We start from the raw sequence: 18,596 nt of genomic DNA, 5'->3' as shown, positions 1-18,596 counted from the left end.
TGGGTCCGCTTTCTAGAGACCTGACAATCCCTTGAACGAGTACAGCCCCTGCTGGTGGACAGTTCCCGGCTGACGCCAGAGCCTTCCTCGGGGGTAAGGACGCTTTCTGACTAGAGTCCTCCCGGAGGGAGAATATAGCCTGGGTCAGAGACTCCACCGACCATGACAGGGACGCAGCCCACTCAGGGGTACTAAACGCAGGAGGCCCGTCAGCAGCGGCGGCGAGGGGCGATTGAGCGCAGGTCGGGGTGCAGTCCATGCATAACGGATTAGTCTGTGTACTGGGTAAGGCAGACTTGCAAGTGGTACACGGTAAAAAATGCAGTGTGCTTCTTAGCAGCCCATTTAGTCTCCTTAGATTGAGCCATAGCGCTCCTGAAAGGGTTAACGGCAGAGTGTCTGTAGCTGCAGGGAATGTGCCGGGAAGGGGTTAAGGTTTAAGCTGAGGGCAGATGCAGCTTACCTGGTCCTGTGCTGTGTCCCCCGGGAGGAATAGCGGTGCCCCTGCGATGTCACCCGGTATCCGGCAAAATGCTCGCCTCACAGCTCGTGTCCAGAGGAGGCTGAGGTAAAAAGACATGGCCCCCGAGATTAGAATTGCACGTCTCATCAGGGATGAGGCGCCAAGACGAGGGGGCGGCGATATTCAAATTGCAGCCTAGTAGGCCGGAAAAGCCAGGAGCTAAATTTTTGAGCCTACCTGCGTTCGGCGCCGGGGCGGCACTATTAAAATTGCGGCCTAAAAAGTCCCCCGCCGGGAAAAGCCGGGGACTAAATTTTTCGGGCTACCCGCTGATGCTAAGTCAGCGCTTCTCCCGGGGGCCAGGCCCCGACCCCATACCTCAACTCTAGTGCTCAGCGCTGTCCAGGCCATTCATGCAGGCTCTCATCCTCCTGGGTTGATGTAGCAGAGCTGGAGGAGTTCTTAAAAGGGTATGCTCAATCGATCCTCCCTATGGTAGGGGGATGGAGAGGTATGGCGCTGATTCGGGGTCTTCGGAAGCGCTGTCCAGTCTTCTCCATTCCGTGCGCCTGCCCTCATATCTGTGGATTACCGGAACTTTTCCCCCGGGTCGTAAGGATCATCGCCATTATTGCCAAAGGAATCAGCCCCAAACGTCGCAGGAAAGTGTACGGGGAGGTATACTCAGTGTGCTTGCCTGCTGTTGGTTCGGGTGAGAGCGGGCCGTAGAAAGGAACCGTCGCCCACTTCACTCCGTTAATTAAAAAATAAAAATTTACAGAAAATTCAAAAACAAAATAAAAACGGTGGGGTCTGAAGCCAGACCCAAGTGCCTCCTACAGACACTAAGCATGAACTGGGAGAAATCTCATCCAGTGAGAGGGTGTATACTGCAGGGGAGGAGTTAACTTTTTTTCTGGTTTACTTAGTGTCCTCCTAGTGGCAAGCAGCATAACACCCACTGTCTCTGTGTCCCCCAATGAGGCGTAGGAGAAATCACATTTAAAATTACTTAAGGTGACAAACCAACAGATAACACTACAGAGTAACAAATGTAGCAGGAGGCAAATCTGGAGTTACCAAGTTCAGACACAGTGTAACCCATAATAATGGGTGAACAATAGGACTAACATGCTAGATATGTCTACAGGGAGCGGACTCCATCAGATATGTATAATTAAGTTATGAATAGTGTAATAATGGCATGACATCATGCAGGAGGTAATGATATTACATCTATGCGGATATCATATATGGGCAGCACTACTGGTGAACACTGTTTCACTATCCACACAACGTACAGACATTTATAGAACGCAAGTCCTATCAGAGTAACCTGTAATGTCACCCATTATAGGTTACACCCTATCAGATCTCCACATTAGCCTCCTGCTACGTTTTGGAACGCTGTGTTGTCATCTGTTGGGTTTCCAACCTTTAGATGCAAACTTCTGTGAACTTATTTGTGGCGTTCTAAGTAAAGAGCGAAGTAGAAAAAGTTGTATCAACAATCTGTGAGAGCAATGCCTTTCCTTAGGATTTCTTATTAATCACAGTATTCTCTATATTTGACTTTTTTCTAGTTTTCCAAAGCAATTGCTGTAGAAAAGTTGCTAGGACAAACTAGAAGCCAGGCGAGTTGATTTTCTCCTACCGCACCACTTTTACCATGTGTTAACCCAATATCTATCACAAAATACTACCGCATAAATGGAGACAGGAGGCCATACTTACTTGATCCAAATGAGGGAATTGTAAAACTCAGGATCTACGGATTCCAAGTCTTTCAGCCCCACTGGCTTATTTAATATGCGTTTGTAGAATGGCAAGGAGAAACCAGTGTCTATAAATTTACCATGGAATAAAGCCTAAGGAAAAGATGTTACATGTCACCACAAGACACATCTAACATCTCTACAGAAAAAGAAACACATTTTACACACGGTGATTGTAGTACTACATTACATTCTTAAACTCCTATAATGTTATAGCACGTACGTAAGATATGCCGCAACATTCGCATCAGGGTCCGGCTGAGCCCCATAACCCATACTGAACCGGAGAATTAAGTAAAGGAGGAAAGGGAAATCACTATTGACGAAATTGATAATTGTGTGCATTTTCACAGTAATTTGCTATTGCTGCTCTAAGTGCTCATTTTTAAAGGGGTTGTCCACTACTTTAAATTAACCCCCCAATGTATCCCCCCGGGGCCCCTAATGAATTTTGTAAATACCTCATGTTGCCTATACTGCCTGTGAGCGGCGCTATCGCTGGCCGCTCACAGGCAGCACGTGACCCCCTGGCTGCAGCCGGCTCTTCCTTCCGCTGATGTCCCGACAAGTGCTGGCAGCAGCCGGGGGTCCCTCCTCCTCCTTCCACACTGGCTGCCAGGATGTAGGTGGGGTTATCCCCCCGCGTCACACCCGGGATCCACCGCACGCCCATTCATTGAGAAACTGCGCGGTGGATGCTGGGTATGTCGCGGGAGGTAACCCCGCCCACAACCCAGCAGCCACCGTGGGGACCCAGCGCTGAGTCACGCCTCACTTGACGTGGCGTCAGTGCTGGGTCACGTACTGCCTGTGAGCGGCCACGGATAGCGCCGCTCACAGGCAGTATAGGCAACATAAGGTATTTATAAAATTCATTAGGGGCCCCGGGGGGATACATTGGGGGTAAATTTAAAGTAGTGGACAACCCCTTTAAAGGCAATAGGTCGCAGGATTTTGCCAGTTAATCGGAGCGCAGCATGATGTAGGGGCAGAGAGCCTGAATGCAGGAATGTGTGACTTGCTCAACAGCTTCTGTAGATTCAATACAATCAGTGTTTTATCACTAGGATATTATCATTAGAGAACTGGGTGTCGAGAGCAGGCCAGACCAGCTAATCTGTGTAGTCCCAGCCCCACCACTGATTGGCAGCTTGCTGACAACTGCATAGTGTACACATGAAGTTACCAATCAGGATTGTGGGACACAGCTCAGCATTCAGAGCACTGCAATATCAGAGAAAACAAGGATTCTATCAAAACAACACCAGGCAGTCCAGTTAGTGAAATCACTGGAATCAGGGCCTCTGTCTCTACATCATGCAGCTCTCAGATGCTATGGCAAAAACCTGCTGAATGATTCCCTTTAACAACCCATACAAAAATGATGAGATCACCCACCGAAAAAGTGGATTAAGTTTTTATTGCCGGCATATAAATAACTGTCATGGAACCAGGGGATAGGCTGTCAGTAACAGAATGCTGTATAGCGACAGAACAATTGTTTCAAGGAGAGTTTTCTAGTGATAAGTGGACATGCTCGGATAACATCTTATCTGAGCATGCTTGGGTGTTATTCGAGTATATAGGGCGTGCTCTTAAATTATGATCGAGTGCCAGCGGCTGCATGATTTGCGACTGTTAGACAGCCAGAACACATGTGGGGATTCCCTTACAAACAGGCAATCACGTCATGCGTTCAGGCTAACAGCAGCAAATCATGCAGCCGCAGGGTCTGGAACATAATATACGGGCACTGCCAGATGCTCGGATAACTCTTATAAGTCTTTACCCGAGCATATTCGCTCAGCACTATTTTCTCATCAGCATTTGTCGGCCTGTTTAAACAAGCAGCAAACATTTGTATACACTTGGTCAGCACTTGATAAAAGGCCTATGTAAGCGGTTCTTAAGAGGTTAAGGGAATCGGTCACATTATACACGCAGTCCGATTGTGGAAAGCTTAGTATAGAGGAGAAGTTGAGCAGAATGAGGTATAGGTTTGTTGGAAAAGATTCAGTATAAGGTTGCGTGCACTCTGTTGGGTTTTGATGTTTTTCCGCTGCATTTTTTCCGCATGAAATTCGCCAAAAACGCTATGGAATCCTTATACAAGCTAATTCAATGACAATCCTGAAGTGTTGTGCACATGATCAATAATTTTCCTTTGAGTATTTTCAGTGTGTTCTTCTGCAGCATGTCGCTTCTTTGTGTGGATTATTAGCATTTTTCACCCACTGACTTCAACTGAGCCAGTCAAATCCACAGCAAAAAACACAGGTATAAAAATATTTGCTGCAGATTTGCTGGGTTTTTGCTTGCATTTTTACAGACTTCCTTACAAATATCTCTGTGTGCAGTCATGTAGGGAAGACCATCAATCCTTGACAAATATCTCTATATGAGGTTCTATATGTTAGACCGTCAATCACTGCCCTTTATAACTGCATACAGAAATATTTGTCAGTGATCGACAGTGTTCAGTGGCTTAGTATACATTTAAAAAAAAAAAATGATCACTAAATACCCTGTTTTTGTTCTCTTTTTACTAGCACTTGCTGTTTACTGTTATATATATTTTTTACAACAGAGTATTTTTGCACGTTTGTTATACTGTCTTTTTTCTGTGTTTCAGTCTTTGGGTGGTGTGAACACTGTACTACAGACTAGTTCACTTTTGTGCATGTCATGTGTTTTTAAAATGTTCATTATATGACTGCATGCAAAGATATTTATCAGACTGTTAATCACTGAACAGGACTCAAACACTACTGATTTTAATGAATAAAATGCAATTTATATGGAAACTTTTAACACAAAAAAAGTCAATAAGATCACCTTGTCCAGCTCAAAACACCATTTTCAACATGAAAGGTCCCCTTTAACCCCTTCATGACCCAGCCTATTTTGACCTTAATGACCACGCCATCTTTTTGCAATTATGACCAGTGTCCCTTTAGGTAGTAACTCAGGAACGCTTCAACAGATCCTAACGATTGAGATTGTTTTTTCGAGACATATTGAGCTTCATGTTAGCAGTAAATTTAGGTCGATAATTTTTGCTTTTTTTTGTGAAAAAAACGGAAATTTGGCGAAAATTTTGATTTTGCAATTTTCTAATTTTTAATTTTTATTCTGTTAAACCAGAGAGTTACGTGACACAAAATAGTTAATAAATAACATTTCCCACATCTCTACTTTACATCCGCACAATTTTGGAAACAATTTTTTTTTTTGTTAGGAAGTTATAAGGGTTAAAAGTTGACCAGCAATTTCTCATTTTTACAACAAAATTTACAAAACCATTTTTTTTTTTTTTTTTTTAAGGGACCACCTCACATTTGAAGTCACTTTGAGGGGTCTATATGGCAGAAAATACCCAAACGTGACACCATTCTAAAAACTGCACCCCTCGAGCTACTCAAAACTACAGTCAAGAAGATTATTAATCCTTCAGGTGCTTCACAGGAACTAAAGCATTGTGGAAGGAAAAATGGACGTTTTAATTTTTCCAACAAAAATTTTCTTTTAGCCTCAGTTTTTTCCAGGGCTGTGGAGTCGGTAAGCCAAACCTGCGACTCCGACTCCTCAATTTCCCTTACACCGACTCCGACTCCACGACTCCGACTCCCACACATATTGCTTATATTTAAGTGAAAAATGTATTGTAGTACAATGTGAACCTCAGACATTGAATCATTTTTATGATCCAATAATCAAGATATTTAGATAGAACAGAATATATATTGGTGTACTACCCGGTTTTCATTCTTTTTGGTACAGATACGATATGGATAGACAGATATGGATAAATGGATAGAGCAGATTTCTAATCTGTTTTTGCTATTGAAAACATTATCTATGAGCTCAAAAACCTTTCAGGTGATGCAGTTTTTTTAAAAGATGATCAACTTTTGCAGCTGAAAAACGTATCCTCAAAAAACACAGGAAAAACGCTGTGTGTGAATGTAGCCTTAGATCAGGAATAGAACAGCCATTTATAGGACATTTCATAACTTTCCCAAACTCCTATGAAAAAATATTCAGCACATCCTGCATTGAACTACTGTGCCCAATTTATTATATATTTTAGGAGTCGGAGTCGGTCCATTTTATACCGACTCCAACTCCACCAAAATGAGCTCCGACTCCGACTCCACGACTCCGACTCCACAGCCCTGGTTTTTTCATTTTCACATGGGTAACAGGATAAAATGGATGCTAAAATTTGTTGGGTAATTTCTCCTGAGTACACCGATACCTTATATGTGGTCACGGCAGGGCTCAGAAGGGAAGGAAGACCATTTCACTTTTTGAATGGAAAATATGCTGGAATATTTAGCGGTTGCCATGTCGCATTTGGAGAGCCCGTGTGCCTAAACATTGGAGCTCCTCCACAAGTGACCCCATTTTGTAAACTAGACCCTCCAAGGAACTTATCTAGATGCATAATGAGTACTTTGAACCCCCAGGTGCTTCACAGAAGTTTAGAACGCAGAGCCGTGAAAATAAAAAATAATTTTTTTTCCTCAAAAAATATTTTAGCCCGCAATTTTTTTATTTTCACAAGGGTAACAGGAGAAATTGGAACCCAAAAGTTGTTGTCCAGTTTGTCCCGAGTACGCTGGTACCACATATGTGGGGGGAAACCACTGTTTGGGCACACGTCGGGGCTCGGAAGTAGTGACATTTTGAAATGCCGACTTTATGGAATGGTCTGCAGGCGTCATGTTACGTTTGCAGAGCCCCTGATGTGCCTAAACAGTAGAAACCAGGGCTGTGGAGTCGGAGCTCATTTTGGTGGAGTCGATATAAAATGGTCCGACTCAGACTCCTAAAATATATAATAAATTGGGTACAATAGTTCAATGCAGAATGTGCTGAATATTTTTTCATAGGAATTTGGGAAAGTTATGAAATGTCCTATAAATGGCTGTTCTATTCCTGATCTAAGGCTACATTCACACACAGCGTTTTTGCTGCGTTTTTTTGAGGAAATGTTTTTCAGCTGCAAAAGCAGATCAGCCTTTTAAAAAACCGCATCACCTGAAAGGTTTTTGAGCTCATAGATGTTTTCAATAGCAAAAGCAGATTAGAAATCTGCTCTATCCATTTATCCATATCTGTCTACCATATCTTATCTGTACCAAAAAGAATGAAAGCCGGGTAGCACACAGACTAACTTCCTTTTTTTAGCACCAGTCAGGTACACCTCATAGCTGCCCAAAAGGACGCCCAGGACAGGCATTGCTCGTCTTCAGTAACACATCAACATCAATTGATAGTTGGAATAAATAGACTGCATTCAACACATCTTAAGGTGCAGGCTTTATTTTCAAGTGTAGGGGTGTGCAGTATAAGGTTCTGCAGCAGCTGAGGTGTGCAGTAAGAGATTCTGCGGAACAGTATGAGTTTCTGCCCCCCCTAGTTTTGATCCTGGCTAAAACCGTTTCTTATAGATATGGAGAACCCTCAGGTAACCCTAAATGAAGGTCAATGGACACAGGTGGCTGAATTGAAGGAACTGCTTAATCACCTATTTACCGTGACTAAAAAATTACAAGCTGAGGATTTAACTCCTGGCATTTTCATAAGGGAGTGGAAGAACTTGCTATTTTGCCTGTCCCAAAGAGGAGGTTTAATCGCAGATGGCATTTCTGCTTCAATGAAACGGAGCGAGACACAGCTATTGCAAAACAAAATTTTTCTGTGCAGCTGTTGTTCTCTAGCCTTAAAATTATTAGGTCAGATTTGAGGTCATCTATGAAGGAGGATCTGATGGAGGCAATTCTATTTCTTAGAACAAATTCATAGACTGCACAAATGTTATTCATTTTGTTTAAAACTGTTTTTTGCCACTTACATAGTTTATTACATAGTGTTATATATACAATATATATACTGTATATAATATATATATGTAATCGATATTACATAGTGTATTACATATTTACAATTTATTACAGTTTTTTGTGTTCTAAAGTTGTATTCCAATAAATATATATTATGTTCTAAATGTCTTGATTATTGTATCATAAAAATTATTAAGTGTCTGATGTTCACATTGTACTACAATAAATTTTTCACTTAAATATCAGTAATATATGTTGGCGTCGGAGTCGTGGAGTCGGTGGAAGGGAAACTGAGGAGTCAGTCGCAGGTTTGGCTTACCGACTCCCCAGCCCTGGTAGAAACCCCCCCACAAGTGACCCCATTTTGGAAACTAGACCCCCAAAGGAACTTCTCTAGATGTGTGGTGAGCATTTTAAATCCCCAAGTGCTTCACAGAAGTTTATAACGCAGAGCCGTGAAAATAAAAAATAATTTTTTCCCCTCAAAAAATCATTTTTTTAGCCCCCAATTTTTTATTTCTCGTTCGCCTTATTGGGGGACACAGAGACCTTGGGTGTATGCTGCTGCCACTAGGAGGCTGACACTATGCACAAAAAAAGATAGCTCCTCCTCCGCAGTGTACACCCCACCGACCGGCAGAGAATTCCTCAGTTTAGCTTAGTGTCAGTAGGAGGTGGACACGGGTCTTTTATTAGACCCATATCTACCTCGTCGTGCGTCGTTCCTTTTCAGGTTCTACGGAGGGATACAGAGTGAAAAGTCACATCTGTACTCCCACATGGAGTCTGCAAGTACGGCGTGTACTGCCACCCCGTATCCTTGCAGTTCTCCGCGGCAGGACCAGCCAGACGGACGCCGACACCAAGACGTGCCAGCGACTCCAGGGGTCCTTGTCGCCAGTCTCCCTCCCACTCGCCTACCAGAGCCTGTCGGTTGGATGAGACGCAAGACTTCTTCAGACAGGTAACGGATCGTGGATAGGTGAGTATTAGGCCCCGGCTTCATATTTATTTACCTGCTGCCCATTCCCGACGGTCACCTCTTCAATGGTCACAGGGGTAGGCGCTGCGGTCGCTCGCAGTCGCCACAAGGCTATAGGCAGCTCAATGTTGCTGGGCATCCCCCCCCCCTTCCCTCCCCCCCTTTCTGGGTACAGGGAGCACAGGGTTTTTTCCCCATTGGGAGCGACTTGCGACTGCGGCGTCCCACTTTTTCGGACCTCCGCGCCGACCCCCTGCTGACAGGCGGCCGCCGCAACTAATTTAGGCCCCGGCTTCAGTTCGGGCCTACCGCTGCGTCGCGGCCACGCCCCCCGCCCCTTTCTTCTAAGCGGGCTTCTCTCCCGCTCTTCCCAGGCCCTCCCACCGCCTGTCCTTCACCTGCCCAGCCTGCTATTGGCTAGAGGGCGGTGAATTTTAACCCTGCGAGGTGCTCCGCCCTCCCTCCTCTCCTAAGGCGCGCTTTTTCTCAGGACGGCGCCATTTTCCCAGCCTGTTAGCCGGGCACCAGCTCCTCACTGGACAGCATCTTCTCCAGCTGGTTTTTTCAGGAGGTCTGTCGGCCGGATTTCGCTCTGACCTGCATCCACTGACAGGTCGCAGAGCATCGCTTCTGGGGACACCGGACCGTGAGTAGCTCTGCACTGCAGACTGACCCTTCTCCGCCCTCTGTCCCCCAACCTTCCGGCATTACCTCAGCTTTTCACTATGTCTAAGTCTGATCGTACCCGCTCTACCGCCCCCCCCTGCACTTTAGTCAAGTACTTTGCATGTTCTTCGTGCAATCGCAAACTTCCCTCAGGCCAGTCCACTCCCCTCTGCCTGGATTGTAGCAATCCAATTCAGCCTGACGCCGTCCAGGAGCCATCTGCGGCCCCAGGTGAGAGTGAGCCCCCCATGCCTGGCTGGGCCTCCTCGCTATCTCAATCAGTGGCAGACCTCACCAGGGTGTCTCAGTCCCTGGTGGCCGTTCTTGATAAGTTGCCCCTGGACTCTTCAGCAGGGCCAAGCAGGTCCCAAATTGTTCCATCTGATTCAGCCAGCGGTAGTCGCAAAAGACCCAGGCAAGATTCCCAGCCGGAATCCTCTCCTAGTCCCATGTCACCGCATAGCCCTTCTCACCAGTCTCCCTCTCGGGCCTCCTCTCCCGAGTCAGGGGAAGCGCTTTCGGACAGGTCATCTGAGGGGATTTTAGAGCTGGATTCAGACCAGGATGCAAGCATGAAGGTCACAGTGCAGGACCTCATTGCTGCGATCCATCATACCTTCGATATTGCTGACTCCCCTGCGAAATCCTCAGATCAGGAGGTTTCGTTCAGACGGGCAGAAACTCCCTCCAGGGTTTTTCCTTTCCATTCCCAGTTTGGGAAAATTTTTACCAAGGAAAGAGAGGATCCGACCAGACGCTTTCAAAGAGGAAAACGTCTCGGCATACTCTACCCATTTGCTAAGGAGCTCACGGACAACTGGTCGGCCTCTCCCTCGGTCGATCCGCCCGTGTCCAGGCTATCCAATAACACGGTTCTCCCGCTTTCAGGCGTGGCGTCCCTAAAGGATTCTAATGACAGGATTATAGAATCCCTGGCGAAGTCTGCCTTTGAAGCGGCTTCAGCGGCGGTGTGTCCAATCTTTGCTTCATCCTGGACAGCAAAGACCATAGCCACGTGGGCAGACGACCTTCGGCAGGGCATCTTAGATAAGGCGCAACCGGAGCATTTGGCCAATCTCGCCAATCAGATCTCCCATGCTGGGGACTATCTTCTCTCCGCTTCCTTGGATGCTGCATCCTGTGCAGTTCAGGCGTCAAGCAACGTTATTGCAATTCGACGTACACTTTGGCTAAAGGCATGGCAAGCGGACTTGTCTTCTAAAAAGTCCCTCACTAACCTGCCTTTTCAGGGGGTGCGCCTCTTTGGGTCCCAATTGGACCAGATTATTAAGGACGCCACCGGAGGCACGAGTTCACTCCTCCCTCAGTCCAAGCCTCGCAGACCCCCACTAAGGCGTCAGTTTCGACCCTTTCGGACTTTCCGCCGTTTCAATACGTCGGACAACTCCTCCAGCCAACAGAGACCGCAGGCTCGCCAGGAGAGAAGGAAAGTTTCCTTCAGACCCACTCCTTCCTGGCGACCCCACTCCTCCCAGGTCAGACCGTCCAGATCTAGATCTGGACGGTCTACTTCAGCATGACTATCATCAGGCACGCGAAGGGCCTTTCCAATTGGGAGGTCGACTTCTTTCCTTCAGGGACGTTTGGCTGGCCGCCGTGGAGGACGCCTGGGTCAGGGAGGTCGTATCCTCAGGATACAAGATAGAGTTCGTCTCTCTCCCACGGGATCGTTTCTTCGAATCCCGGCCTCCAAAGGATCCAGCCTTGATCCCGGGGTTCTCTACAGCTATCGCCGCTCTCCTCAGTTCCGGGGTGATTGTGCCCGTTCCCGAATCGGAGCGCTTCACGGGGTTCTACTCGAACCTGTTTGTAGTGCCGAAAAAAGACGGCGCAGTTCGACCCATCTTGGATCTCAAGCTGCTCAACAAGAGGGTCCGCCTTCGCCACTTCCGCATGGAGTCGCTTCGCTCGGTCATCGCCTCCATGGAGGAGCAGGAATTCATGTGCTCAATAGACATCCAAGATGCCTATTTACATGTTCCAATTTTCTCCGGACATCAGAAGTTCCTGCGCTTTGCGATTCGACAGCACAACTACCAGTTTGTCGCACTGCCCTTCGGTCTTGCCACCGCTCCCAGAGTCTTCACGAAGATCATGGCTGCGTTGATGGCTTTGTTGAGAGTCAGAGGCCTCGATCTTTTCCCGTACCTAGACGATATTCTGATCAAGGCTCCCTCATTCCAACAGGCTCACCAAAGTTTGTCAATCGTCCTGGACACTCTTTCCAATTTCGGGTGGATCGTCAACAGGAAAAAGTCCTGTCTGGTTCCTACCCAACGCCTGGTCTTTCTAGGTCTTCTGTTCGACACTCCTTGTGGGAGAAAGACCCTTGACTGATGAAAGATTCTCTCTCTGCAGCAGGAAGTACGATCGCTGCAGACCTTGCGATTTCCATCCCTCCGTACAGCCATGAGGGTCCTGGGAAAGATGGTCGCGGCGATAGAGGCAGTTCCCTTTGCCCAATTTCACGCCAGGCCTCTCCAGCAGGCCATTCTGTCGAAATGGAACAGGTCGCCTCGGTCCCTGGATCGCCCTGTCCATCTTTCTTACCGGATCAAGCGGTCTCTCAACTGGTGGTTGTCATCACCTCTCATTCTATCGGGTCGATCCTTCCTTCCCATTCACTGGCAGATAGTAACCACAGATGCCAGTCTCCTCGGTTGGGGTGCTGTGTTCCGCAACCACACTGTTCAGGGTCGATGGTCGGATCGGGAATCAGCGCTACCGATCAACGTTCTGGAGATTCGAGCGATCCATCTTGCTCTGGTCCACTGGGAAAGGCTCCTCAAGGGACTGCCGGTACGGATTCAGACAGACAACGCCACAGCGGTGGCATATGTCAACCGCCAAGGGGGAACACGGAGTGTTTCAGCCCTGGCGGAGGTGTCCAAGATTCTTCGTTGGGCGGAGATTTCCGTCCCGACAATTTCCGCGGTTCACATTCCCGGCGTAGACAACTGGGCCGCCGATTTTCTCAGCCACGAGGGTCTCGCGGCGGGAGAATGGTCCCTACATCCGGAAGTGTTTCATCTGCTCTGCCTTCGGTGGGGAACCCCGGATGTAGACCTCATGGCGTCTCGCCTCAACAGGAAAGTCCCACAATTCGTGTCCAGGTCTCGGGACCCTCTGGCAGTGGGCGCCGACGCCCTGGCCGTTCCTTGGTCCCAGTTCGAACTTCCCTACCTGTTCCCTCCTCTGCCTCTTCTTCCCAAGCTGTTGAAGAAGATCAAGGCAGAAGGACTTCCGGTCATTCTCATCGCCCCGAATTGGCCCAGAAGGTCTTGGTTCGCGGACATTGTCAACCTTCTCGCGGACGCCCCCTGGAAGCTTCCAGACAGAACAGATCTGCTGTCTCAGGGTCCGATTTACCACCCCAATTCTCGGCCGCTCAATTTAACGGCGTGGCTGTTGAGACCGAGGTTCTGAAACGAGCAGGATTTTCCGACCACGTAATTCAGACCATGATCCGAGCCAGAAAGCCATCATCTTCCAAGATTTACTACCGTACTTGGAAGGCCTATTTCACTTGGTGTGAGACCAATGACGTCGCGCCCATGTCCTTTTCGCTCCCTTCAGTCCTAGCGTTTCTTCAGGCAGGATTGGATGCGGGGCTTGCCCTCAGTTCCCTGAAGGGTCAAGTTTCGGCGCTGTCCATTCTGTTTCAGAAAACGTTGGCTTCCCGTCCTCAGGTTAAGACCTTTCTTCAGGGCGTGGCTCACACGGTCCCGCCGTACCGGGCGCCCGTGGATCCATGGGATCTTAATCTGGTTCTTGAGGTTCTGCAAGGTCCGCCCTTTGAACCCCTCAGGGATATTTCCCTTTCTCTCCTTTCTTGGAAGGTAGCCTTTCTGGTGGCCATCACCTCCGTCCGGCGCGTGTCGGAATTGGCAGCTCTTTCGTGCCGCTCTCCCTTTCTGGTTCTCCACCAGGATAAGGTAGTTCTGCGGCCTCCGCCCTCGTTCCTTCCGAAGGTGGTGTCCTCGTTTCACCTCAACGAGGATATCGTGCTCCCGTCCTTTTGTCCGAATCCAACTCATCCCCGAGAGCGGTCCTTGAACAAGCTGGACCTGGTTAGGGCGGTAAGAGTCTGTCTAGGACGACTTCCTTGCGAAAGACAGAGTCTCTTTTCATTATCCCTGATGGAGCGCGGAAAGGTCACCCGGCGTCAAAAGCCACCATTGCTCGCTGGATCAGATCGGCTATCCTGGAAGCCTACCGTGTTAAGCGTCGCGGAGCCCCTCCGGGTATCAGGGCCCACTCTACTCGAGCAGTGGGTGCCTCCTGGGCGGTGCGCCACAGAGCTTCCGCACTGCAGCTTTGCAAAGCTGCAACATGGTCATCGGTTCACACGTTTGTGAAATTCTACAGAGTCCACACCTACGCTTCGGCGGACGCCAGCCTAGGTAGACGGATTCTGCAGGTCGCGGTGGTGAGTCCGCTGGCCTGATGGAAGTTTGTTTCCCACCCCAGGGACTGCTTTGGGACGTCCCAAGGTCTCTGTGTCCCCCAATAAGGCGAACGAGAAAACAGGATTTTTGGGTTGCTTACCGTAAAATCTGTTTCTCGGAGCCTTCATTGGGGGACACAGCACCCTCCCATGTTTTACAGCTCCTGTTCTTACTTTGGTTGAATGGTTACAGTTGAGTTGTTTATGTTGTCAACCTATTCTGTTACTTCTCCTACTGCTTTCTCACTAACTGAGGAATTCTCTGCCGGTCGGTGGGGTGTACACTGCGGAGGAGGAGCTATCTTTTTTTGTGCATAGTGTCAGCCTCCTAGTGGCAGCAGCATACACCCAAGGTCTCTGTGTCCCCCAATGAAGGCTCCGAGAAACAGATTTTACGGTAAGCAACCCAAAAATCCTGTTTTTCCCAAGGGTAACAGGAGAAATTAAACCCCCAAAGTTGTTGTGCAATTTTTCCTGAGTACGCTGATACCCCATATGTTGGGGTAAACCATTGTTTGGGCACACGTCAGGGCTCGGAAGGGAGGGAGCACTGTTTGACTTTTTGAACGCAAAATTGGCTGGAATCAATGGTGGCGCCATGTCATGTTTGGAGACCCCCTGATGTGCCTAAACAGTGGAAACCCCTCAATTCTAACTCAATCCTAACCCCAACACACCCCTAACCCTAATCCCAATCCCAACACACCCCTAACCCTAACCCCAATTCTAAACCTAACCCTAATTCCAACCATAGTCCTAATTCCATCCCCAATTCCAACCCTAACCCTAATTCCAACCCTAACCCTAGCTTTAACCCTAATGGGAAAAAAAAATAAAAATATTTTCTTCATTACCTATTGAGTTGATAAGGGGGGTTTATTTACTTTTCTTTATTTTGATCACTGTGATAAGGTTTATCAGTGTGATCAAAATGTACCTGCAATGAATGAATGAATAAATGAATGAATCTGCCTACCGGCAGATTCGGCGGGCGCACTGCGGATGCGCCCGCCATTTTAGAAGATGGCGGCGACCATGTAGGAAGTCCGAGGGCCAATGGAACTCGGGAGGGGGAAATCTGAAGGCGGGGGGAGGGAATCGAAAGGCAGGGGAGCAAATACTGATGGCGGCGGCACATCGCCCCCATCAGTCGTGGGGGGGTGGTCTGATCGCTGTCTCCAGCCATGGCTGGATTGTAATATTTCTCCAAGTTTCAGTGTAGTATTTCAACAATCGCTCTGATTGGCTGTTGAAAGTGAAACAGCCAATCATAGCGATCGTAGCCACGGGAAGGCTAAGCCACCCCCCCTGGGGTGAGGTACAAAGCCCCCTGTACCTGCGGGTCGGGTGACCTTCCATTTACTCCGGTCACCCGACAAGCAGGAGGGCGATCTCCCCATGACACAGCATATGCGTCACAGGTCGGATTGGCACCGACTTTCATGACGCATATGCTGTGTCACAGGTCGGGAAGGGGTTAACCCATATGATCTCTAATTGGTCCATAAGAGATGAGATCCAAAAGGACCTCACAGGGCTACTTATAAACCTCTCAGAGAAAAACTAGACTTACCATGGCAATGAACCTGCCAATAAAGCGGAAGTAGCGGAGATGGTCAGGGTTGATGTAGGAGGCAGGGTTGATTTGCAAGCAGTAGTTATCTTTTCCTGCGTACTCGAATAGGCAGTACATGGGGTTAAGGACTTCATGGGACAGAAGGAAAAACCATTCTCTGTGAACAACAATACCACATGGATTAGGAGTGACCTGGTCATATTCCACGAGTTTCATTCTAGAGACAAGGTCAGGGTGCTACCTTGCAACACCTCCATAATCGAGCCCCTCCTCTCCAGGAATGATAATCCAAAGTCTTCTCCTTAAATCTTGTGCGTTAAAGCTCATTATCTAAAAATTATAAGACGGAAACTATTAAAAAGGGAACGAGACAGCAAGATCAACACCAATAAACTAACTACATTATAGCATTTGTTTATTTTTTAAGCTACAGACAATCCAGTTGTGTGGGCCAAGTTCACAGTATATAGTGATACTCACCTTATTAAACTTCTGTTGTCGCATACTTAAATGCATTGGACTTGTCGGGCAGGCGTGCCATGCACACTGCCCAATCTGCCAAAAGCACGCCCAAAGAGTCAAACCCGAGATCCCTGACCAGCCCTTACAACCTCCCTCCCAGATATCGCAATCCTGCAAGTTCTGGCATGCACAGTGTGACCTCTCACCTTTGGCAGGGAGAATTAGCCACCTTTCCACCTAACGTAACTATGCTGTCCCGTGTGATGATATTCCAAGGGAAAATATATGATTTAGGAATCACAGGTCATTTTCAATCAATTTCCATGATACTTTAAAAACACACAAAAAAAATACCCTGAGTGGAAACTGACTTCTGCACACACCAAACATTATAAATGCTTAGTCTGAGCAGAGATATATTATCATGTATGGTCCCTGAATATTCTCTAGAAAAGATGCAAAAAGGGGTATTTCAGCCAATATGATCAATTAAACCCTCTCAGCCAGGTGACAAACTCTAACCTCAAAGTTGAGATTGGTCTGAATGGCCCTTTACTTTACAGCCTGCACACGAGGATATGTAGGCCACTACCCTTAATTGGTCTTAACGGACTATGTATTTTCTTCTCGGCTGCCTGCTTTTCCTTTATTCGAGGAGACCAGTGACCTCCGCTGGAATTCCTTACAAACCTGCTGGAAGGAATCCTCAAACAAGGTTTTCCTATTGACTGTGATCTTGATATGTTGCGGCATGAAGAGTTGCTGTAATGAGATAGAGGATATTTTACATCATATTGTTAAAAGATAAATCTGTGTATACTAAAGCTTTTGCAAAGTACAGGGCAGTAGAAAATTGGGAAATTATAGTATGCAGAGGTGCCATAAGTAACGCTTCAAGTCTGAGTAGAATACTCTAGCGCCCGGTGAATCTGTCTTCGTGACAGCTTAGAGTGGCAGAATAATCCTAAGAATGAAAGCCATCTAAAGGCATGTACTTACCTGACACCAGAACCTGAAGTATTGCACCTTAGCTTTAAAATCCCGCACATAAGCGATCTGAGGCCCGTTATCTCTGTACACAGATAGAAAGGAAAGGCAGGAGATGACCAATGGTTGACTGCTTGGTATAATTAGTGATGAGCAAGCGTACTCCAATAAGGTGTTATCTGAGCATGCTCAGGTGTTAATACTTGTCTTTGGCAAGCTCGAAAAATATGTTCAAGTCCCAGCGGCTACATGTCTCAAGGACTGTTCGACAGTCGCAACGTATGCAGGGATTGGCTTTTTGTTAGGAAATCCCTGCATGTGTTGCGGTTGTTGAAAAGCCGAGAGATAGGCAGCCGTGAGGACTCGAACATATTATTCGAGCACGCCGAAGACATTCTGTTAGCACACGAGCATGCTCAGATAACACCTCATCAGAGTAGGCTCACTCATTACTACTAACAAGCAAAAAGCTAGTAAAAAACAAGTAGCAAGTGACAGAAAAGTGGAAGGCTAGAGATACACAGATTTTGATAGTGCAACATTGTGTTTACTGACTGCAAATGTGGCACGTGACAAAAGACCACAATATGCCTGTCGACAAAACTTAGGATCGGATAGATTTTTTGTCACTCAAGACTTGACTATTATTGGCCATTTTTTTGTTTTGTTCCTCGCTTATGTTGCAAAATTCAAAATCGATGCCCTCGCCTTACTCTCACAATAGTTGACCACTCACAAGGCAGATTTTCCAGTCCGAGGATCAATATAAGTAGTGGTTTTTCGATTGTGATCTACAAAATATGGAACGCCATCCACTGTAAACCTCATCTCCCAGCCCTCTGGCAATGGTTTCTCATTTAGTTGCCTGAAATACACAACAAACATGAACACAACTACACACACGGTACAAAAAAAAAATAAAAAAAATCAACCATCGTAAAGGAGGTGTTGATGCACAAATCGTGCTTCTAAAAGGGAATTTGTGTTGTTGCTTTGGGCAACCGCCTCTACACTAGTTCTTCTTGCCTACTTGCTGAAAGGCATATTGAACAAAACTAGACAAAACAATGACACCGGCTAAAATGCAACCGGGGCAGAAAAGAAAACACTTTGGGCCAGATTCATCAAAGATTTCACAACAGAATTCAGGTGTATATGCTTTGAGAAGTTACAAAACTTAAGGCTATGTGCACACGTAGTTTTAGGTGCTGCAGATTTGGGAAAATCTGCAGGTAAATCCTGCAGCCCTGCGGTTTCACACCTCTACAATGGAGGTGGTGTGAAACCGCTGCGGATTTCGCACAAAGAATTGACATGCTGCCGATCTGAACCCGCAGCAAATCCGTGCGGTAAAATCCACAGCATGTG

At 47.1% G+C, this 18,596-nt stretch overlaps 1 protein-coding gene across 3 annotated transcripts in view; it reads right to left on the bottom strand.

The window, feature by feature from the left end:
- The window catches only part of ITCH (itchy E3 ubiquitin protein ligase), a 133,455-nt gene that overhangs the window by 17,832 nt on the left and 97,027 nt on the right, over positions 1-18,596 (bottom strand). For all 3 annotated transcript variants that reach the window (XM_073555408.1, XM_073555409.1, XM_073555407.1), the window contains exons 13-18: positions 17,965-18,093; positions 17,241-17,313; positions 16,932-17,003; positions 16,021-16,109; positions 15,777-15,936; positions 2,198-2,331 (exon numbers count right to left, since the gene is read on the bottom strand). In XM_073555408.1, coding sequence (XP_073411509.1) covers positions 2,198-2,331; positions 15,777-15,936; positions 16,021-16,109; positions 16,932-17,003; positions 17,241-17,313; positions 17,965-18,093 — 657 coding nt within the window. The remainder of the gene's footprint in view (positions 1-2,197; positions 2,332-15,776; positions 15,937-16,020; positions 16,110-16,931; positions 17,004-17,240; positions 17,314-17,964; positions 18,094-18,596) is intronic.

The sequence above is a fragment of the Dendrobates tinctorius genome, unplaced genomic scaffold (assembly GCF_039654945.1).
Source record: "Dendrobates tinctorius isolate UK_male_01 unplaced genomic scaffold, ASM3965494v1 ptg000223l, whole genome shotgun sequence".
NCBI lineage: Eukaryota > Metazoa > Chordata > Amphibia > Anura > Dendrobatidae > Dendrobates > Dendrobates tinctorius.
Note: the sequence above shows the minus strand (reverse complement) of the source record. Positions and strands in the feature narration are given on the sequence as shown.